The sequence below is a fragment of the Mixophyes fleayi genome, chromosome 6 (assembly GCF_038048845.1).
Source record: "Mixophyes fleayi isolate aMixFle1 chromosome 6, aMixFle1.hap1, whole genome shotgun sequence".
Classification (NCBI taxonomy): Eukaryota; Metazoa; Chordata; class Amphibia; order Anura; family Limnodynastidae; genus Mixophyes; species Mixophyes fleayi.
The window spans coordinates 194,541,396-194,565,156 of record NC_134407.1 but is presented as its reverse complement, the minus strand read 5'-3'; the positions used below and the strand labels follow the sequence as shown (position 1 = coordinate 194,565,156).

The following is a 23,761-nucleotide window of genomic DNA, read 5'->3' as shown; positions in this document are numbered from 1 at the left end:
AGGGGCACAGTAATGTGTGTGTGATGGCACAGCGGGCTTGTGGCAATGTAATGTGTGTGTGGTAGGTGGTAGCTAAATAATGGGTGCTATTTTCTTTGTAGGGTGAAGGTGGGACAATTTAATTTAAGATGGGGTGGTTTGGGGGCTTTTAATTAAATGTGAATATGAATTATTTAATGGCAGTGACGGTTGCGGGAAATAGGTATATTTATTATACGTATTATACATAAATGCGATTTATTGCAGGGGCTGTCTGGGGGGAGGGAAATAGGTTTATTAAATGGGAATACTATAACTTTAATGTTGTGGCTGGAGGAAGGCCTAAGTATTAATTGTTGGTCCTATTGATTTAATGCCAGGGCTGGTTGGAATCTTCTAAATGTACCCATTATTTTTTCCAAATAGGGCCCTCAACATTCCAAGATCCAGACAAGCAGCAACTAAAGAAACCAGCAGCTGCAGGTGGTAAAAGTGACAACAACAGGTAGGACAGTCTGTCAAAAATTCTGAGTCTAGTGCAGGCTTGGCTAACCTGTGGCACTCCAGGTGTTGTGAAACTACAAGTCTCAGCACACCCTTCCAGCAATAAGCTGCTATATATTGGCAAAGCATGCTGGGGCTTGTAGTTTCACAACACCTGGAGTGCCACAGGTTAGCCAAGCCTGGTCTAGTGGGACAATACCGATTTATGGTGACTGTTCTGCCCAATCTAAGGGGCAGGTCAGACTGTGTACTCTTTATACACACACTGCATTCTTTATATACTACACTATGGTGCTAGCTGTCCTTCGTGGGCTGACCACTCCCCCTCTAGCGTCTAGTCTCGCCTCTATGATGACTGGCCACACCCCCTCTGGTGGGCCCCTAGCATTGCAGTTCCCCGGTGGGCCCTTCATGCCCCAGTCCGACACTGGGAGGTGAAGTGTGAGGATGGAGGAGGTGGGGCAAGGCGAAACGCGTCATTTTGGCCCCACGACGCAATGACACTAAAGCAAATTGCGTCATGGCGGCTCCCATCCTGAAAACTTCACTAGGAAGTGAACAGGATGCTGCAGAATGGCCTATTTTTTTCCCTCTTCTAGAAATTCTAGGATCTGAGGGCATGATCAAAGTGTTAGAAGAATTTCTTGAAAATTTCGTCACCCACATTTTCATTATATTAAGATTTGTGTATTATAAGTCAGAGAGGAATATACCCATACTTGACAACTCTCCCGGAATGTCCGGGAGACTCCCGCATTTCGCGAGAGTCTCCCGGACTCCCGGGAGAGTATGGCAATCTACCTGTTCTGCCCAGAATTCGGTTCAAACGCCGCGATTCACCGGGAATCGCGGCGTTTGGCTAAAATGACGCGTTTACCAAAGCCCCGCCCCCTACACGCCCATCTCCACCATGCAGCTCCCAGATGAAAATTATTGAATGTCGGCAAATATGACTATACCTATGTAGGGAATTTCCCTATAAACGGTCAGCTTGTCAAGAGATCTGTTGCTATATGGCAGTATTTCAAATTGGAGACTTTGCATTTATACTCACAACAGTGCAATTTGCTATGCTACGTAAATACAAAATAATAAACTGTTATTTCAATAAATATTGACATATATAGGATAATAGGACCACATACCGAGAATTACAGCCAGCTCACACAAGAAAAGATCTTGCCTGTACCAGTAATGAGATAAATCTTTGAAACCTGGAAACATTTTTTCAGAAACCACCTAGTGTGGACATCAGAACAAAAAGGCAGACTTAAACTAATGTAGTTTCACTACATAAAGAAGCAGCAGCAGTAGTACGCCATCTAGTGGAAAACACCATACACAACAGATAAGCTTTGTATGAAGTTGAGACAAGAAACATTTGCCGGCTATGTTGTTACCATGTTTAAAATGTATTCACTTTAAAATGTGTTGTCATTTAATTTAATATCAACCATTTATGGATAGAAAAGTCCATCCAGAAAACATTATATGATATATGTGTGTAGCAAATATTTTAAAATAATACAAGATATCTGTCTATGGAAATGTGCTGCAAGAAGGGTTGACTGTACTTTTATATACAGTACATACCAGCCAACAACTGAAGTTGGGGACTTAGGACAGTGATGACGCGTGATAAAGGGGTGTGGATGGAGACCGACAAAAGGGGAGGAGAATAAAAACTTACTTGACGCACCACGTGGGTAACTGATTGTCTTCGGGAGCACCTCCACTCCACTCCAATGGAACAGGGGAGGGAGACCCTTGTCTTGTAAGCCGGGCATTCGTTTTGCTGGGGGGGAATACACTGAGGACAGTTCAGCAGGGGGTGAGCGCACCACTGTAAACAGAGTACAGTTTCCTTACCTAAGTTATCCCTACCCTAACTGCAGTGACGCTCCAATAAGCGAGTGCGCACCAAGGGCTAGATTTACTAAGCTGCGGGTTTGAAAAAGTGGGGATGTTGCCTATAGCAACCAATCAGATTCTAACTATCATTTTGTAGAATGTACTAAATAAATGAAAGCTAGAATCTGATTGGTTGCTATAGGCAACATCCCCACTTTTTCAAACCCGCAGCTTAGTAAATCTAGCCCCAAGCCTGTGTGGGGGGGAGACACGTAAATTATATTTTTTTATATTTGTCTTTTTTTACATGTATTGTTGTTTTTTTGTTCACATCTATTTATTTATTTATGCTGACATTTTGAATGTCGACATTACAACCCTGTGGACATTTTGACTTTGTAGACATTATGACTATGGACATTAGAACATTGTAGACATTTCATATACAACCAGTACCACCGACCTAAAGATTGTTGCAGACCACGTACACCCCTTCATGGCAATGGTATTCCCTGATGGCAGTGGCCTCTTTCAGTGCCCTGCCACACTGCAAAAATTGTTCAGGAATGGCTTGAGGAACATTACAGAGTTCAAGGTGTTGACTTGGCTCCAAATTCCTGAGATCTCAATCCGATCGAGCACCGGTGGGATGGCCTGGAAAAACAAGACCGAGCCATGGAGGCACCACACCGCAACTTACAGGACTTAAAGGATCTACTGCTAACGTCTTGGTACCAGATACCACAGGACACCTTCAGATGTTTTGTGGAGTCCATGTCTCGATGGGTCAGAGCTGTTTTGGTGGCACAAGGGGGACCTAAACAATATTATGCAGGTGGTTTTAATGCTGTGGGTGATTGGTGTGCCTTTACTGACAAAATTATTGACACCCTTGACTTAATATTTGGAAGTACAGCCTTTGGTCTAAACAACTGCAATTAACTGCTTCCTATAGCCCTGGATGAGCTTCATGCACCTCTCTACAGACAGTTTAGTCCTCACTTCTTGTGCAAACTGCTCCAGGTCTCCCAGAATGGAAGGTTCCTTCTCCCGACTGCTGTTTTTAGATCTCTCTACAGGTGATCTATGGGATTTAGATCTGGTCTCATTGCTGCCCACTTCAGAACAGTCCAGTGTCTAGTTCTGAATCATTCCTGGGTGCTTTGGGGTCATTATCCTGCTGGAAGATCCATGACCTTTGTCGGAGATTCAGCTTTCTGACACTGGGTTCAAAATTGCGCCACAAAATGGCCTGGTAATCTTCAGACGTGCAGCACAGCAACCCAAGAACATAATTGAATGTCCCATACGGTTGACTGTAGGAAAAATGTTCTTTTCTTTGAAAGCTTCATTTTGCTTTCAATAAACATAGGGATGATGTGCTTTACCAAAAAGCTATACTTTCCACAGGACATTCTCCCAGAATGTGGCTTGTTTAGGTTTGTTTTCACAATCTCCAGTCGGGCTTTGTTATGTCTATCTCTCAGCAGTTGGGCCCTCTTGGTCCTCCTACTAAATAACCCCGTCATTGAGTTGGTGACGGACAGTGCCAGTTGAAGTCATACCTTGGAAGGGCAGCTTGAATCTGTTTGGCATTTGATCAAAGGTGCTTTCTTCACCCTTTGAACAATACTGCATTGCACGTGTCGATCACATTGACTCTTGCAGCCATCTGAATGAATGTATATTGCAGGCACCAGCAACCATTGGGGAAGTTCAGATCCAAAAATGATGGATAATCACCAGCTTGAAATCTTATTACGTGTAAAAGTTGCCAATAATTTTGTCTGGCCCATTTAAAGGATTTCTGTGTGGCATAAGTTAAGACTTCGTAAAGGTTTCAACTTTTTGTGTTGTACTCGACTGCAAACCAAAGAAATACATACGTGGATACCAAAATGTTTTTAATTTCAACAATTTTCGGAAAGAAATGGAAAGGTGCATTATTAGAAAAAAGTGCAAGAGCAGCAATATTATAATACAAGTTAACCCGTGCATGATACTCATGCATTCTAGTCAAATCAAGCTACTTAAGGTCTTAAAAAGGTTCTTGTCATGCATTTGGGCCTAGCCCAGGCCTCCTCAGGGGAAGAGCGTTACTTCCCGACGCAAGCGCCCTTTTTAATGTGTGTTCATGAGGTAAAATTACCTCACGAAAATGAGTTTGACCCCTCAACTTGTAAATTTAGCCTTTACTACCCCTCCCACGGGGGGAAGGGGGGATGATGGAAGTTAACTGACTTCACTATTCTAATTTTTTTGTCAAATAATGTCAGTATACCAAATTTCAGGTCAATTGGATGAGCCCTTGCTGAGAAAATAGTTTTTTCCCCACACACACACACACACTAACACACGCCGCTAGGCTTTTACTTTTATATATTAGATAATGCTAAAAATTTAGTAGGTCAGTATATAACTTCGCCCAGCAGGTCGCGCTGCAGCTTGTTTTTTTTTTTTTTCACACACAAACTAACACACTCCGCTAAGCTTTTATATTATAGATTATTCAAATGAGTAATCGGTGCTTTTTCTCTGAAGCTACATAGTACAGACACCTTTTTGTGGTATCATTTTTAATTTGCACAAGCAAAGCCAGATAAAGGGAGCGGGGCACGTGCCTCTAGTTCCCCCCTTTCGAGAGGCCCCCTAGATTCAGGATCGGACATGTTTGTGATCTAGGGTTGCCTGGTGGGTGATTAGCTACACTTACATCCACGTTAGACAGCTCAATGGTACAGAAGGTGGCAGCACCACAGCGCATCTATCACATTATTGAGCGAGGACCAATTTTAGGCGAGGACCGGTACTTGTTTTCATAGTTGGTAATACAGTCTTTTATTTATGTTGATGTCAAATAGTGGCTTTACTTGCTCTTCAAAACGTAGGAGTGACTAAGGTTTCCACCCTAAACATTAATAATGTACATACAATGTCATGCCTTTCATTTAGGAAGTATAGTCCAGATTTAAGGGAACTATCCTGCCATCCCCTGCTCCAGTACTTTTGTCCCAATTCCAAAACATTTGGGAGATGTGTGCCACTAGCAGGTGCCCATTCAAAACTGTGCGTACCAGCGGCAAGTGTGCACGGCCATAAAGGGGTGTTTGGCACACTCCAATGTGACTCGGCCACTCTCTGAATATGGAGAACTCCCCCCTTCTTGTGCATGCACAAACACTCTCCAAACTAGTAAAATGTCAAAGCTGGGGCGTCTGCAATGTTTGGTAACGTTATGCAGATATCTAATAAAGCTATTGTGATGTTTGACATTACAGCATGATGTCTCTGTATATCATAGTAATGTCAGTGGGATTCTAGTGTTGCCTCTTGCTTCATGGCCATGAACTGCACATAGTGCTTACAGTGAATTATAGAATAAATACAAAAATGCACCTGATCAGCTGAAAAAGCGCAATCTTCACACCTGATCCTCAATGCAAAGGTGAGAACTGCACCACATCGCTCATTGAGGGACAACGCAGAAAAATACTGTGCACAAATCTATGCCATGTTCATGCCAGACCGCTTCTACAACTTTATTGGCACTTGCGTCTAAGCAACAAAAAAAACAAAAGATGATCCCTTGAGCTATATTTGTATTGTACAAATCAGTGACTTTTGATAGTTGAAGGGCGGAATGACTTGACTGAGGAGAGATTCCCGTAAGACTCCTGGATTCATGTGTCACCTGAAGAGCTTGCAGAACAAGTCAGACCGTGCTGGGCTGGCGGGAGAGAACGGTGTCCAGTGTTCAGTGGAGAACCACTATAGTACAGCTGAAAAGTCAGCTGCTTGTGTTAGTCATACTTACCCATTGCAGGTATTGTATAATAATTCACAGCTAATGTTCCTCCAAGATCTACTCCTGATTACTTCTTTTACCCATTGCAGAAGGCACAGAATTTGCAAATACACTTTTGTATGAGGCCACAAATACAGCAAAGCACTGCATAAACTGCCCTCATTACTGACATATAGCGACTCAGTGGAGCCATATGTAATATAGAGCTAAAAAAAAAATAAAAAAAATCAGCAGAGGCAACAAAGGATTTCAGCACAGGAGAGGGAGGACAAACACAATCACTTCAGTCTGCTATAAGGTGTTGTTGGGAGACAGGAAACACTTAAAGCCAAACTCCACCATCAATGTGTGGGAAATTTCAGGGCCTAGGGTAGATTTGCCTTCTAAAAAGGAAAAGTGAAGGTGCTGCCCATAGCAACCAATTGCAGCCATCATTTTTTAGCACATACTAGAATCTGATTGGTTGCTATGGGCCACCTTTCCTGTTTAGAAAGTTTTATAAATCTACCCTCACATGTGTAATGAGGCACACATTTTGCGAATTTTTTTTTGGAGCCTTCACCTGTGGCCCCGGGCAGCTGTTGTAAAGCAAAAGAAAATGGAACTTGCTTCTGCGGCTTTCTCAATTCGGAATGGTACCAAACAGGGATGCCCCCTCTCTCCCCTCCTCTTTGCTCTAATGATGGAACCTCTGGCCTCCAGGATTCGCCTCAACCCTAATATATCTGGTATTTCCACAGGTTTAAGATCGGCGAAACTAGCCCTGTACGCAGACGACGTCCTTCTAACCCTCATGTCTCTGTCTCGTCTGTTTTTACTGAAATTAACGAGTACGGTCTCCTTTCAAACTTTAAAATCAACTCCGATAAGACTGAAGCCCAAGCCCTTAATCTCCATCCGAACACCCAATCTCACCTACAAGACACCTTCAAATTTCACTGGCAACCCCATCACATTAAATACCTAGGTGTCAATCTCACCAAAACATATGATCATCTATTTTTGGCCAACTTTCCCCCACTAGTAGCTGCCCTGAAGCCCGATCTTAAGTCCTGGTCCCCAAGGTATATTTCTTGGATTGGTAGAGTGGCTTCCGTTAAGATGAATATTCTACCAAGGATTCTTTACCTTTTCCAGACTCTCCCTGTACGCGTCCCATCACTCTTTCTGAAAGATCTCCAGGCAAGCATCTCACAATTTATATGGTCTGGTCGTCGTCCTAGAGTTCGTCTCAAAGTTCTCTTTCGTCATGCCCGGAATGGTGGTTTGGGGCTACCGTGCCTCCATAAATACTACCTGGCGTCACACCTCACCCAAGCCGTTCTTTCTCATTCTCCCCCCCAAACTAGGCTTTGGGTCGACACAGAGGCTGACCTCCTCCAGATGCTATCTCCCAGTATTTTGTTCTGGCTAGACCCTAAGGACCTTCCTCCCCTGCTCTCCCTCCCCCCTACAGTTCGTTTCTCTATTGAAATATGGAGATATAGCACACGCACTTTTAAACTCTTGTCCAACCCCAAGCGGATGTTCCCTCTATGGCATAACCCCTCTTTCCCTCCAGGGGTCAACCCGAAATCTTTCTCCCAATGGACAAAACAGAATATTTTGTTTCTTTCCGATATTGTCCCAATGGGTTTTTTTCCAACCTTTGCTGATCTTCGTAAGCGTTTCCATCTCTCGTCCTCCGTGTTTTACCAATATCTTCAAATTCGTCACATTTTCTCCTCCTTAATAGACCCTCATGCTCCTCACAATCGCTCCCCCCTAGAAACCTTCTGTAAAAACAAAACGTCTTCTAAAGGCTTGATATCTACTTTCTATTCTCTACTATTGAATCATAATCTGCCTGACAAGGAGACTCATGAGCTCCGCTGGGAGGAGATGGCCGAGTCTCTGGATCCTGAGGAATGGACTGAGATACGCGAGGCAGTCGCCAAATCCTCCATCTGTACAAATATAAAAGAAAACTCCTACAAACTATTGTTCCAGTGATATTTAGTCCCATCCAGACTGAAAACAATCTACCCGGCATCTTCGGACCTCTGCTGGCGCTTCTGTGGCCAGCGTGGCTCCCTGTCCCACATCTGGTGGAGCTGCCCGAAAATCATCCCCTTCTGGAAAGAGGTAGCTGACCTTATTTATAAAGTGTCTAATCTAAGATCTCCATTCCATCTTTCATACTTTCTCCTCCCTCGACTACCCCCTGACACCCATAAAATTATGTGGTTACTTCCAGGCCATATCCTAACCGCAGCCAGATGCTTAATAGCCAAGAAATGGAAACAATCAGAGAGCCCTTCCGTTTCGGAACTAATTCAAAGTGTTTGGCAAATACACAACCTAGAGCACATGACTAGTGTAGTTAATGATCGCCCTTACAAATTTCTCTCCACATGGCACAGGTGGCAAGATTACTTCTCTGCTACACATTCCCCTTCTTAAAGAATGAAAACAATGTACCTTAGTAATTGTTGGCGCTAAGTCTTGCTAGGTTCTGCTTCCCCTTCCTCCTTCTTCTTTGCTCTTCCCCTTACTAACATTCCCTCCTCCCCCCCCCCAAACTGCCTCCCCTCTATTTTCCATTTCCACTATTTCCTCTCCCTTTCCCCCTCTCCTGTTTCCCCTCATGGTACCCAGGATATTTCATAACCATATCTCTTTTGACTCTCGTTTACCTGCACATTACTAATCCTACGGACCACTACGTTTGTGGTGGCTCCGAGTTCTATGCCTCACCTGTGTTGCAAACTCTTGTTGTTAATATCGTTATGAATTGTTTGACCATAACAAATGCTGTACCGTTTATTTTTGACAAAAATCTGAATAAACTATATTTCAAAAAAAAATAAAATAAATGGAACTTTTGCATCATGTGACTTCCTCTGAACAACACCAGGTCACACAGCACATCAGAGGAGAGTGCAGTGACCTCTCTCTTCTTCCTCTGTAAAAGTGTGGGACATGTGGCAGGCATGTAGGGGCAGTCCAATGTGCATGTCGGGAGGTCTGAGTAGCATGGGGATTGTTTGTGGAATCTGAGGTCTTGTTGGGTTCTGAGTGCATGTGAGGATTTTTTTTATCTCTATTCTTCAAATTAAGGGCAATGTGCAGCCCTTTTAAAGATTGATGGACCACACATGCAGCTCTCGAAGTATATTGGTTTGACCATCACGAACACCATGTAACATAATCATTGTGTAATGTGCATGATAAAGCATTGCAATTTTCAGTAGGGGATCCATCAGCAAGATGGATACACCAACTCAGAATTTTGCAGTAGGAATATTAGGATTTATTAATATTGATTACCTACATTCTGCTGCTCTGAAAACCTGATCCATGACCACTGCAGTCAGGACGGCTGCTGCACCCAAGATGCTGGGTCATGGACTGGTTAACATGCAGGAAGACAATCCAGCCTTTACTGCCGCCTACAGGCCCAACCTTAGGCAGTGGTAACAGATTATATGGACAGTAAACAATAGTTTCTTTTTGTTAACTTCCGTAATTAAGCAAAGATTTGCCTACCAATTTTTTCTCTATTATATTGTCTTTGAAACCAATTTTTTATTTTTTTTTACCCAATTCTAGCTCAATACATCAAACTGCAGTCACGTTTGTTTTGCCTATATACAAAACGAAAGCCATACTTCACTGTTTCATTCACACATAACAAGACCATTGCTTTAGTCTAAATTTTATTTACACCATTATGTGAACAAAGTACATCTAGAGTTTGCCTCTGTACCAGACTGCCCCCTGGTGTTCCGGTAACATTATGCAATGTTTTAAGAGACCACACACATTAATGTGGGAGGAGCTTCAAGGTTTATTCATCTGTGTAATCAATCATGCAGTGTTGTAAATAGACTTACATATTGCATTGATACAAAAAGTTAGGAGGGGGTCACATTGGAATTATTTCAATCTTCTCTTTTAGATGTCAGGTAAAATGTCAGCGAGGTGATCTCTGTAGTATGTTGATCTTATTATAACATATGCATAGAAAGGTAGGACATAAGACCGGCTCTTAATAGTGCACAAATGTGCAATGTCCTGCATGTTACATACATGGATTATGATTGTATTGCTCTGTTTCACATATTTATGTACAGCTTTAGAATGGTCACGGTGTTCACATATATGGGTATAAACAATGTGTGATTAGCATTTTTATCTCCATGTAGGCGCTACACAATGTTATATTAAAAGCCATCATTTGTATATGTATAGAGTGATATACACAAAGGCATGTCTTACATGTTTTCAATGCTGTATGCTTAGAACACACTGTACATACATTTACCAAGACAGCTGGTAACAGAGAAAGTACAGTATTTACACATTACCTTAGAAGTGTGTGTGTGTATAATATATATATATATATATATATATATATATATATATATATATATATATATATATATATTATATTATTTCACAGGCTGCAAACAATTGCTAACATATGTCCTAAAATATGTATACTTGTTTGTAGTGTGTTAACTAAGGTTAGCAGATAATATTTTCTGTCAGAATATAGAGATTCATACATATGTATAGGAGAGGATTTATTTTTTTCCCCCAAGTTGCTTTCCCAATGGAATGAGACACAAGATAACATCTTAAAAAAATACTGCAGGTACGGAGATCATAGAACTCAAGCCCTGGTGTTCACACCTAAAACAGAAAATAGGTCAGATAATTGTGTAGCGCAATGAATGATCCCTGTGCTTGCAGTATTTTCTGAGTACTCACCTGACTGAGCCCTAACTAAAGGTATTTATGAATCTTCCCTGTTGCCAATGGCTTGTTGTTTTGTTTTTGTAACTTAAACTGCCAGAGTACAGATTCAACGGAGAATGTTCTAAATAGGAAATATATATCAATAACCCAAGGTTTGTGCAAGAAGTGAAGCGCGCAACATTTTCTAAGATTAATTAGGGAAGGATGTTCCCTTTCACAGCAGTTTACCTGGATAAAGTGTCACCATGATTGCACACTGCTGAACGCTAGCTACACTTTGCAGGCTGCAAAAATGCCTGTGTGACACCAACCTAAGAGTGTATTATGCCATGACAGAAACTTTGAGTCCTTAATAGTTATCTGTATTCCTTCATTACTTTGACTAAAATGTGATCTGGTCTTTATTTAATTCCTCATAATAGATAAAAAAGGAATCTATAAACCTGCTTTATCAACCACCCAATTAATATTATTATTATTTTTGTAAATGAGTTGCTCATGAGCTGCTCCATGCAGCAGCTTGTGATTGGTCCCCCACAGCTATTTAAAGATGGTTAGCTTAATTAATTACAGAACCGGCAGAGGCCTAGGAATAACAGCGGGGTGTAGAAGCGCCCATGGCCCCAGGTAGGGTGAGGGGCACGTTAGTAAAATAATTTACCAGGGTGATAGTACTGCTTTAAAAAAACAAACAAAAAAAGTATTTATGGAGCACATTGATGCAGTATTCACTTAGAAAAGTATGTAAACCTTTAGAATAATCAGCTCTTTCACAAGGTAACTTAAATGTTCCAATCAATAAGATGAAAGATACGAGTTTAAGAGGTCCTTCCAATATTTTTTTTTTTAAAAAAAATAAATATATTGTTTCAAGCCAAAAGGTCTTGGATGGGGTCACACATTTTACAATGTTAAATGAATCAACCAAAAACTTTGCTCGTCATTGTGTCAGTGAGGTGGGATGTGCAAGCAGATTCTCCAGGGGAACATTGGGGGGGCATCTGTTCAGACGGAACGAATCTACAACAGAAAGGCTGTAGAAAGTTTGCATTTTGATATGAGCAAGTTAAAGTCCTGACCTGAAATGTTGTATTACCCATAAACAAGCAGAAGGAAAGGCTAGAAGAGTTTTTTAAAGAACAGGCCCTCCAAAATGAGGAGTGGGAAATGCTTGTTTGATGTAACTATTGCTAAAGTGTCACAAGTACTTAAGTCTACACAGCGTGGATGGTGGATCAATTTGCTCAATAAAGACATGACAAAAAGAGGATGCAAGAGAGAGATATTTACATGCTAGCAATGTAAACATTGCCTCTTTATGTATTATTCATAGAGCTTTTTGGAGTTTGGGAAGTGATTAAGATATATGCAGGCACAGCAGCCAATTCTAGTACACCCACATCATGTAGGTAGGTGTACAATGATCCAAACTGATGGAAGAATCTTGTTGCTGATTTATAGTTAAAGCCATAACACAAAAAATGTCTATATTAAAATAAATATTCAATGGGGCATTTAAAAGCAGCAATTGGAATATTTCTGGTACCAAGCTGAATTTAAGTATTATTGCATGCTGAATGGGGGCAGCCATAGATGGATAGATCATAAAGGGGACATAATTGTTTACATTTTCTAATGTGAAGTGCTTGTAAGCTGCAAGAGCATGACCCGATTAGACTGTGCTGGTACAACAGTCACAAAGGCTTAGTGGTTAGCAGTTCTGCCTTACAGCACTGGGGTCATGAGCTCAATTCCTGACCATGGCCTTATCTGTGTGGAGTTTGTATGTTCTCCCCATGTTTACATGGGTTTCCTCCGGGTGCTCCGGTTTCCTCCCATATTCCAAAAACATACTAGTAGGTTAATTGGCTGCTACTAAATTGCTGTGTGTGTGTGTACTGTAAGCTCCAATGGGGCAGGGACTGATGTGAGCGAGTTCTCCGTACAGTGCTGTGGAATTAGTGGCGCTATATAAACAGATGATGATGATGATAAAATACGCAGTCCTCTGTAGCTATACAACTGCATGAATATGCACAATACGGATTTCTATGCACAGTTTTAGCATATAAGATTGCCAATTGGGAGGGGAATTTCATCACTGAGTTTTAGTGAAAATGTTAATGATCTGATGATCAGTATAGGAAGTACAACTCACTATATTACTACTTAACATTATGCAGAAATTTAAGCATTGCCATACTTCAGTAGGACATTTAACTTTGGGTTCTGCTCTAAAGCTAACAAACATAGGTCTTAATAAAATCTTCAGTAGGTCATATGTTCAGCTTAATGTTACATAGAGTTAATTTGAATTATTTCCTTTATCCAAGAGAAGCGATACACTTCAGTGGCCACGTGGGTGGCCCTTTAACCTTCAAAAAGGGCCGCACAATACTCTAAATGCATTGTTCTATCTGTACCAACATATCCGCTGACATTTTTAAACAAGTTTTACAAACAAATCTAAAAAAAAAACAGGAAGGAGCCAGTGGCAGCAGGTGAAGACTCAGTGAGCCACCTTTGCCCATCGCTGCCTAGAGCCTGTGTTTATTTTGCATTGCTGAGGTTCACCTTCACCATGTGAGGATTGACTGTACCAAAAAAAGGTAAGCCCAATACAAATATATGTACAAGTACCAAAACTAGCAATTCACCGCCATGCCCTGTTGGATACAATACCCCTATTTCTCCACAAATGAAGCCAATTGTAAAGAGAGTGAGAGGTGAATAGGATTTTCTGGCCAACATGGCAGGGCCTCCAAACCTAGAGATTTGTTCCGACAGGAGAATCTGGGCAAATGGAGTATGTTCATTGCAGAATTGTGCAAGGAACTCTCTTAATCACCAACATGCACAAGTTAGTTGGATTAGGTTACATAAAATTGAGATTCATGGTAAAGAAGGCACATTGGGGACGAAGGTGGGCATTCCCTACATCTCTAAAATAGAAATGTTTTGCGTATCCACATATATTTGATAACGGTGCCCCAAATGGAACATGAATAAAACCTTCTCTGGTGCCTGCACTGTACTGCTGTTCATATCAGCCCCATTACCAGAAACGGGGACTTCGATGGTCATTAGAACAGCCATGTGCCGACACCATCAACAAGCACCAATAGTGTTGAATACTGGTTAAGTCCACATCAACTTATGTTTAAGCTTAGCTGTCAGGGGAACCAGGATATAGGCCGAACACCAGAATAATGAAGGAAGGAAGCTGTGACCCACATTTAACCCTTCAGCTAACAAACCAGCTTACAACTCTGGGGTCACAGAATGGTCCGTAGTTAGATCTGTGTGAATGTGGTAGTTAGACAGGAATGCGAAAAATGAAAATAGATGTGACCAAAACTAGAAGTACTTCTGTCAAGATCAATGCTGAAAAAAAATATATATTTGATCCTAATCACATTCAGCCAAATGGCTAGTAAAATGGGTGGGTTGTGGGGTGTACATGTTTGTCAATAGGCATAATAATTAGCTCTGTCAATGTCGGAAAAAGTGCAGCTTTCTGGTTTGTATGTTAAACTAGTAGGAAGAGCCTCTGAGGACTGTGGTGCAGAAGACAACCCTAAACAAAAATGAAGTTCCGTCACACACTGGAAGTACTATGACAAGTAGGCCTCCTTACTGGCACTACTTGACCATCACCGGGTATTACCACTCACAGTGCCTGCCTACCTAGCATGAAGCAGCAGGGTTGTGTGATCTCTCCCCTATTACAATACATATTAAAAGTACCCCATCTCTCTTTATCCAGCAGAGCAGAACACACAGTACTAATCCCCCTCCTGTTCACTAGCAAGAAATAGAAAATCCTGCTTTTAGCACTACAAAATTAGTAGTAGAGGGGGATAGCACCGGGCCTCCTCAACAGCATTCAAACAAGATGGCTACTGATCGGTCATTACTTATACAGCAGATGGCTCCAAAAATCAAATCCAAAACCACATTAGTATTGCTGTAGCAGATACACAGAAGAGATATATGGTGGTATCACAAATGAAGACAGCTTAGTGCATGTTTCAGTGCGGCCTGTGTTAGAAACCTGCCCAGGATTTATACAGAGAATATATACAACATGGGTAGATATACAACGAAAGTACCAGAACCCCCTCCTTGCAGAGGCAGTGAGCGAGTGAACACTTCAGCCTGCTTGCAGGTGGAGTGTGAATACTGTGATTGAGGGGGGTGGGGGTGTCCTGAGTGACTTTATGGAGGTGGGAACCTCTCTCAGTGACTGGTAAGAAGTGTCCATGGAGTAAGCAGCAAATCCGTGTAGGAGTCATCACACGTCCTGAGCGCCCAGTCGTCCTGGTCTGTCTCCCACCTCCTGCAAAGAGATGCAAGTGTCTGAGGTGTGGTATGGGTGTCTTCTCTTCTGTCCAGGAGCATCAGGATAACAGGCATCTGAAAACCATAGAGGCAAAGGGAGAGATGAGTTGCAGAAGGAATGAAGGGAGGAGGGGGAATCTGCTTATTGAAGAGGTAGCAGCACATTGTGGGAGAGGGCAGTACATATTAGAAGGCTATATAAGAGCTCTCATAACACAAGCCTATAGAGTGAACACAACTGGAGTCTAGGGCAGTGTTGGCTAAGCTGTGACACTCCAGGTGTTGTGAAACTACAAGTCCCAGCATGCTTTGCCAATATATAGCAGCTTATTGCTGGAAGGTTATGCTGAGACTTGTAGTTTCACAACACCTGGAGTGTCACAGGTTAGCCAACACTGGTCTAGGGGGCAACATTTACTAAACTGCGGATTTGAATAAGTGGAGATGTTGCCTATAGCAACCAGACTGTAGCTGTCATTATGTAGAATGTACTAAATAAATGATAACTAGAATCTGATTGGTTGCTATAGGCAACAACTCCACTTTTTAAAACCTGCAGTTTAGTAAATATGAGGGTTAGGTCCTGGCGGTATAAGAGCAGAATAAAAGGAATTTAAGCAATTAGGACTGAGGCAGAAAGGGCTCATTTATAAATAGCAGCTAAGTTTGAAAAACAAAATGTTTATATTTTCTTCTAGAACTGGGCAAATATAAAGAAAACTGACCATATGGTGGTATAGGGAAAACAAAAAAAGGCAATACAAAAAGGAAGACAAAAGATGAGTATAGTGCATGTGTGCGGACTCTGCTAATGGTAATGGCGGGTGGCATATGCATAAATTTCCAGTGGTGTCAGACTTTGTCATACCTAATCTCCAATCGGTATGGGTTGTGGGTCCGGAACAGCCACTGCGGATGGGCAATAGAGAAAGAGAAACAACAAGACAGTGGTAGAAAAGAGGAGATTGAAGCAGAAGTAGACAGAAAGAGAAATGGGTAACGGGTGAAGAAAACATCATCAGACAAGAACTGGGTGGGGGGTAAACAGGGAGTGGGATGAAACAAGTCATACCTAACGTCACAGAAATGTTAGATTGTATAGCCATTTTTCTGCCCTGCAATTTGGAGAAGCCTATCTGTACGCAATTCATAAAAATCAGGTTAACTCAAAAAATAAAATCAATTTTACATAATGATCACCCTTCCCAATAATACTACTTTGTAAGTAGTAGGATTCCAGGTGAGCGATCTCTATTTAGCAGGACCTCCGTCACTGCTGCTTGGCTCTGGCTGTAATGGGAGATCGGACGCGGCAGCTCTCAATTAAGAGATGTTGTATCTGATCTCCCGTTCTACAAAGAAATCGAGCAGTGTATGGACCCCAATGTACTATTATTGAGAGGGGATTTAATATAATTCACATTTTAAAGTGGAAATCTGCTATTCCTGTCAAGTTAATCCTCCTTCATCCCAAGTAACAGAACCACAGGAGCCTGGCCATTAAGGAGACACTCAACCGTAACCATTACTTCCAACTCACATTACTATTAATGGTTGTAGCAGGTTGGACAGCTACCACCGTCAACCAGTCTTCCACTAATTTACATTCCAAATTCTCCAGGCTGTTACACCTGGATAATCCAGCTTTTGAGGTGCCTGTAAGGGAGTAAAGTACCTCCTATACAGCAGCAGCCTCGGGGAAGTGACACCATGGTTCCACCAGGTAGAAGAGAAGGTTTGTTGGATCACTCCGTTAAACAACTGTAGTAGTAGTTTAAAACGCAGGAGAAAAACTAGTATTATAGCGAGTATTTTAATAAAGACATAATGAAATACTCCTAATTTGGGGTTTACAAAGCAAATACGCTATTAAAGTTAAACTGAAAACGACCTTTGTAGTAGGTAGAAATGAACTTGCCACTCATCACGTATGTGAAGGTAACATCTGAAGCATTGTGCTTCTGGTACAACAATGCAACTACTTTTGCTATGCTAATAAAGAGCCCTCATCCCATAAGATTATATACTGTAATTGCTGTTTAGAAGCGACAGACATTCACAATGACTACACAGGGACATGTGCTATATACTGTATCCTTACAAAACAACGCTGTAAAGTGAAGACAAACATTAAAGAAAGAACAAAGGATCAGTACATGTTGTTTGTATGGACTTGCACAAAACTCAGCACGGCTGTTTCTGTAGATATGATCACATCACATTCCTTACCCAAATTTGTGTAATGTATGGTCTCCTATCATGGTACTAACAGTGGTGTACAAATACAGTAATGTTAATGACAAATTGGAATTACTGCCCTAATGCCGATACAGAAGCTTTGGGATGGGATGGCATGTAATGGGGTGGAAGATGAGCTTAGAGGTCCCTGAATCCCAGTGCTATATCCAAACTGGTGAGCCTACTCACCCTATCACTACCAGGACAGAAGCACCGGGGAAGTTGTTAAAGGCAGATATATATGTCCCAGGTTTCTGTCTTGTGTGTTTAAAACTCCAGGGAGATTGGGAAGCACCCTCCCAAACACAAACAAAGAGTTGTAGGAAAAGGCAGTCTAAGGGTCCTTGGGATTAAGAATGGAGAGAGAAGGGCAGGCTCCATTCATCAGGCCCATTCCAGGGCTTCCAAACTACCAGAAACTCTGCTGGTAATCCGGAGTGGCACCTGTGTGTTGCTGGTAAAAATCTGTCTGACCTGTCCCCCAGGTATTGAGAGACTGAGGGAACTGTCCAACACCTGGCTGATGCATGTGAAGTGCAACTGTTTACCCCCAGGAAACAGCACCCCCAACCCTATCTTGCAACACTACCCATAATCATATTATACAGTGTACATCTCCCACTGCCCAAATTATGATAGAACTCTACTTGTCTAGAGCTACCCTATTCATCCCCCATAATGCATCACCACTCATTCGGACATTCAGTAGAGTCTGTCCTGGTGTAACTGTAAATTCAAGCAACCAGTATGCTAATGAATGCTACAGGTGCTTCCCACTCTGTGGGCTCGGACTGTTCATACAAGAAGCACAATGAGCAGGTTGCTTCTACCTACAAATACACCTGGACACAGCCTCTCCAAAATTAGAGTGAGATAACATAAGAGGCACAGAAACATAATGGGTGAGGGGGCAATTTAGGGCCTCGCTGATGCATAAGGGGGTGGTGGCTCCTGTCCAACAATTTGACAGCACCATAGACAACAAGTGTTTGTAAAATGACAGTCATTTCTCATTAAATGTACCTTTAGTACTTAAATGTAATAGTTGTCTATCATCACCATCAGGGAAACATGTCACACATCACTCAATGACCTTAACGTGAATAATTCAATGCCATAAATGAAGTTGGATGCAATATCATTATTGAAGAATTCTTCTTAGCAGAGTGTACAATGCCTTGCAGTTTGCAACCTATATTATATATAGACACCTTTATGAGGGAGTTTTCCACAGCAGACAATACCAACCCATAAGCTTGGCTCAGGGTAAGCAAAAAACTTTCAAGAATTTATTTTGATCAATATTGCATTGGTGCTATATCGATACCATAATACACCCAGGCTAACGGTGAAATAAAAATATCAGTATATCTCCAGTTATACAGGCAAATTAAAGATCTGCGCTTTTTTTTGGCTAACCGTAGTAAACTGCACCTGTAAATGGTGGCAGCTATACTCCTATGCAGTGAAATACAAAGGACAGCTGTAGCTACAGTACCCTAATGGGAAGCGCTACATAAAAGTATCACCCACCTTAAATCATAAGTAAATGTTTGCGGAAGACAATTTATGTGATAAGCATAGTCTCTCTCTGCCAGGAATAAGCATTGCCATCATACTGCCTCATGGTTATGTCTGTACTAGTCATTGTTACTCTATATCAGCCGACAGACAATGGGTTTAGGCTATTAAGGTTTAGCAGCTGGGAGTAATCTCCGTGTCCACACTGCATTCCGGATGTTCAGCAGATGAAGAGTTTAATGTTTTATGTCACCCAGTTACTGCACATACAGGGCTGGGCAATCAGGCACTGTTATATACCCCCCAAACTAATAACAACCAGGCAAGATCAGATTTCTATTTACAGGGATTGAAACAAATCAAAACCAAGCATTATTTTCTAATTAAACAAACTGCAAAGTTAAGGTTCACTTCATACATTTAAAAAGAATACTTTCATAATTCCATCCTATTAGATTGTGTGTGCATCAGTGACTGCAGTGAGAGAACGTTTTGCTTGTCCTGGAAACAAATAATGGAGGGAGATGGTTGGACTTCACCTCATCGATATTATGCAATAGCAGCCGACCTCTAATGTTTCCGCTCCTAGCAGCCAATAAAATACCCGCCTACTTTTTAGACCACACCTCCGGGTAGGGCCATGGTGATGCGATTTGCAGCAAATTGCCTCATCAAGGCCCCGCCCACTTCTGAAGAAACTGAAGCGGGATGGTGACCTACTGAAGCAGGTATGCACCAACGTGGTACAATACTTAGGGGGAGATTATCAAAAAGTTATTTTGTTCAGAAGTTCAAAATTGCACAATATTGCATAAATAAATGGTATCTTAAATCTCTAAACGCTCCAATCTATTAAAATCTATTTATTTTAAATTCAGGTGTTTTGGGGTGATTTTCCTCTGCTGAGAAATATGTCCACTTATCCCCATTTATTTGAATAGGCAATGCACTTCAATGTGCACAGAAAAGCCTATTTAAATTAATAGATAACCAACAGGAATAAATGGGAAATGCTCAGCCAATCACAAGCAATGTTTACACGCTGGCTTTTTTTTAAATACACTGACCTCAAGCCCAATTAAAAACAACGGCTATAGCGGCAAAGCAATTTATGACTATTGTGGAACTATTCCAGCACGCCCTGACTGACAGGGCGTAAATGTGACTAGTAGTTCCACAATCCCCGTCAGGGACCTCTAGTTTCACAATAATTTTTAAATTGTATTTAAATGGAGCACTTCCCATTCATTATAATGGGCAATGCATTTCTATGAGCTTCCGGCACCAATTGAAATCGGTCCATTGAAATAAAACAGGAGGCAATTTCGACTGTCTAAAACCAGCAAGATCAGTTTTGCCGATTACCACAGCAATTGTAAAAATTGTCCTTGTTCTTTGTCCCTCTGACCTAATCTTTTTGAGGTTTGAAAAGGAGATGACCTGGTTATATGTCCTGTGGCTTAATTGTGGGGCGTGGCCTTATCTTGTCCAGTCCTGAATTAGAGGGCAGTATCTTATGCTACAGATAACGTTACCCACATAGGTCTCTAGTAAATAGACAGATTTTCTCCCACACATCTTATTTATAAAATGTCCAACCAGTATTCCTTACACAAAGGAAGAGAATGCCCTGCCGTTGCTAGTCTCATGCAGCCAAAGCCTACCAGGTCAGGTACTTTCAAGCCCCATAGCACACAAAGCCCCAGAGTGATGCTACTGCCTTACGTTTGGGGGCATGCTTATGGGCAAGTGGGCTGCAGCAGGGGTGGGGGGGAGCAGGGGCAGGCAGAGCACAAAGCAGTGAGCAGAGCTGACACATAGTGAACATGAACTTTTACAGTAATTAAGTGAGAAACAAGGAGGGAAAGCAAGAAAGAGGACACAGGGTACATAATATGGCTATGAGAGAGAAAGAGGATGGGATAATAGAAATAGGGTATGAACAAAAGAAAAGAAAGAGCAAGATGAAATACTATGACTGAAGAGATGGAACTGGGTGCAGACAGAGAATACATAGAAAAAGGCAGAGATAGGAGTAAGCATAGACTGGGAGAGACTGAGGAGGAGGTAAAGAAAGTGACGGAGATACTAAGTAGAGCTTATGGTTTAAAGAGCGCCCGTCACCGATACACAGCGGAGGCAGCTATTTGGGCTGATCCACACTTTAGGAGAATGCAATTGGTCCAAGGTTCCAAGTGAAAGGACAGGCTGATCTCTCCTGAACAATGGCTGCCCCCACCGGGTTTAGGCAACTTATGAAAGATGGCGTCAGGGAGACTGTCCGAGAACAGACGGAGTTAGGTAGACAAAATAAAGCTATGAAAAAGCCTTTCCACTGCCCCTTATATCTCTAACCTCCTGTCCATCCACATTCCCACCCATTCCCTGTGTTCGGCCAATGACCGTCGCCTTTCCTCTGCACTGATCACCTCATCCCATGCCAGAATTCAAGACTTCTCCCGTGCTGCCCCCTTCACTGGAACAACCTCCCTCCCTCCATCCGCCAGTCGCCTAATCTTGGCTCCTTCAAACGGGCTCTCAAAACCCATCTGTTCCTTAAGGCCTACCAACCATCCACATAACCTTATCGTTCTCATCACCTCCCACTTTCCTGTCTCCTCTTGTATTGGAACCCCTCTACTGACTCCCCTTGTGCCTGCTGCTGTTTCCCCTCCCCTTAGAAGGGAAGAAGGCCCTGTTCATAAGAGCTTACATACTGTCTCAATACCATTTCTTCTGCTCCTACACCACTCTACTTGCTATGCTTGGAGATATTGAAGTCTTGGTTATACTTGTTTTTCTCTGTACTGACGTACCCTTGTATACTGTCTTTACTGTATTTTTGTATTTTGTACGGCGCTGCGGACACCTTGTGGCTCCATATAAAGAATAATAATATTAATTATTATATATTTTGTGTAGACAAATAAACATGAGTGACAAGACACACCGAGCAGAGTAAATGGGATAGAGACATTGGAGAAGGACAGAGAAGGCTGTTGATGCAGAGACAGAATAGGAGTGCCCCCCCCCCCATCACACTTATTAGAGGGTGTTCAGGTTTGAGCAGTCAGTGACAGCCATCACTACGGATGGAAGGGTAGCGGGAGAGTTCATGTTCAGGAGGCAGCCACTCACCGGCCAGGCAGCCCTCAGAGCCCCGCGCATTGTCCAGAGCGTCCCGCAGCGTGGCGCGAGTATCATTGTTATTGTCACACTCTCTGCCAGTCCTCTGCCCTGCAACAGAGTTAAGGAAGTTAGAGGTGGGCAGGGTTAGGGCACCAGACAGACTGACCAATACAGACTGGCCCAGGTATCTAGTGTGCACAGTAAGAAGAGGAAGAGAGCTGTGGACAGCAATATCTATGCCATGCAGGAGGGGGGAGGGGGGCATGCAGTGTACCAGCGGGATGATAAACTGGTTTTCTAGTGGCTGTATGGGATAGTGGCGTTCCTTAGCCAAGTGTCTAAATTGTTATGCTAATTGTGTGTTTGTGAGGCACTTGGCGACACCTAATTAGTGAGCCCATGCAAAGCCCAGAGTGTACAACATGTACATGAGCCACATTCAACAGGGTAAATGTTGGGAGCGTTACCATCGTCCTCCTCAGGGGACGCAAATTCCTCCTCTGTGACGTTTCCCTAAAAGAGAAACCAGATAACAGTATTAATAAAAATTATTGATTATAATTCTATACCAACTGTGACCTCTCTGTGTACACACACTATTGGGTCTATTTAAAGAGGAGTCAATGAGGCAAATTTATCATGCTGCGGATTTGAAAAGTGGAGACATTGCCTATAGCAACCAATCAGATTCTAGCTGTCAAATATTTAGTACATTCTACAAAACGACAGCTAGAATCCGATTGGTTGCTCTAGGCAACATCTCCACTTTTTCAAACCTGCGGCTTGATAAATTTACCCGCAGTTTTCTTTTTCACACCTTAATATCTCAATCCCGGACAGTTTTTCCCTCCTTACTTCTGAATGTAAACCCTTTGTTCTCTCATACCTGTTTCAATATTATACTGGCCTAGGCACATGTGAATGAAGACACCCTATTGTGCTACCCTATTAGCTCAACCAAAACAAAATGATTTTTGCAGCTGAAAATGGCACTTTTCCGCCCACACTGAACTTGCTATCAATAGGCTAATAAAAGACATGGGGGTATATTTACTAAACTGCGGGATTGAAAAAGTGGAGATGCTGCCTATAGCAACCAATCAGAGTCTAGCTGTCAATTTGTAGAATGTACTAAATAAAAGAAAACTAGAACCCGATTGGTTGCTATAGGCAACATCTCCACTTTTTCAATCCCGCAGTTTAGTAAATATACCCCATGTTCTGTCCTCACTTGCCTCCCTAAAAACACAAAATAAGGGATGATATCTTCAATACTACATGCATAATGAGAAACCCAGAGGGATGGACATAAACCGATCTCTGACTGGGCTGAACATACCAACTCTCACTTCCATACACAGGACAGAGGTAATTTAAAAAAAAAAAAAAAAAAAAAAAAAAAAAAAAAGGTGTCTGCACGACAGATCTCGTTGTCACAGTGGCGGTCCGTAAAGAGACCCTGTCCGTTTATGGTAAAATTATTCTTTACCTATATCTGCTATATAAACTGCTGATGTTTTCTACGTCTCCTCTGGCTAAGGAGAGATCATAGAAAAACTAGCAATCTCTGCATACACATGATCCGAAACAGCTCGGGGCCGAGACACTCAGACCTATGCACAGTTGCAACCATCGATATATGACAGTATG

The 23,761-nt window shown here is 42.1% G+C and overlaps 1 protein-coding gene across 7 annotated transcripts in view; it reads right to left on the bottom strand.

Annotated features, from left to right (window-relative positions):
* Nucleotides 1-11,733: 11,733 nt before the first annotated feature.
* RNF157 (ring finger protein 157) overlaps nt 11,734-23,761 on the bottom strand; it is a 39,618-nt gene continuing 27,590 nt past the window's right edge. For 4 of the 7 annotated variants that reach the window (XM_075177779.1, XM_075177777.1, XM_075177778.1 and 1 more), the window contains 3 exons: nt 22,579-22,624; nt 22,121-22,219; nt 11,734-15,298 (listed from right to left, as the gene is read on the bottom strand). In XM_075177779.1, coding sequence (XP_075033880.1) covers nt 15,177-15,298; nt 22,121-22,219; nt 22,579-22,624 — 267 coding nt within the window. In that variant the 3' untranslated portion in view covers nt 11,734-15,176. Of the gene's footprint in view, nt 15,299-16,091; nt 16,133-22,120; nt 22,220-22,578; nt 22,625-23,761 lie in introns of all 7 variants that reach the window. The other 3 variants (XM_075177781.1, XM_075177784.1, XM_075177782.1) reach the window with 3 other exon arrangements.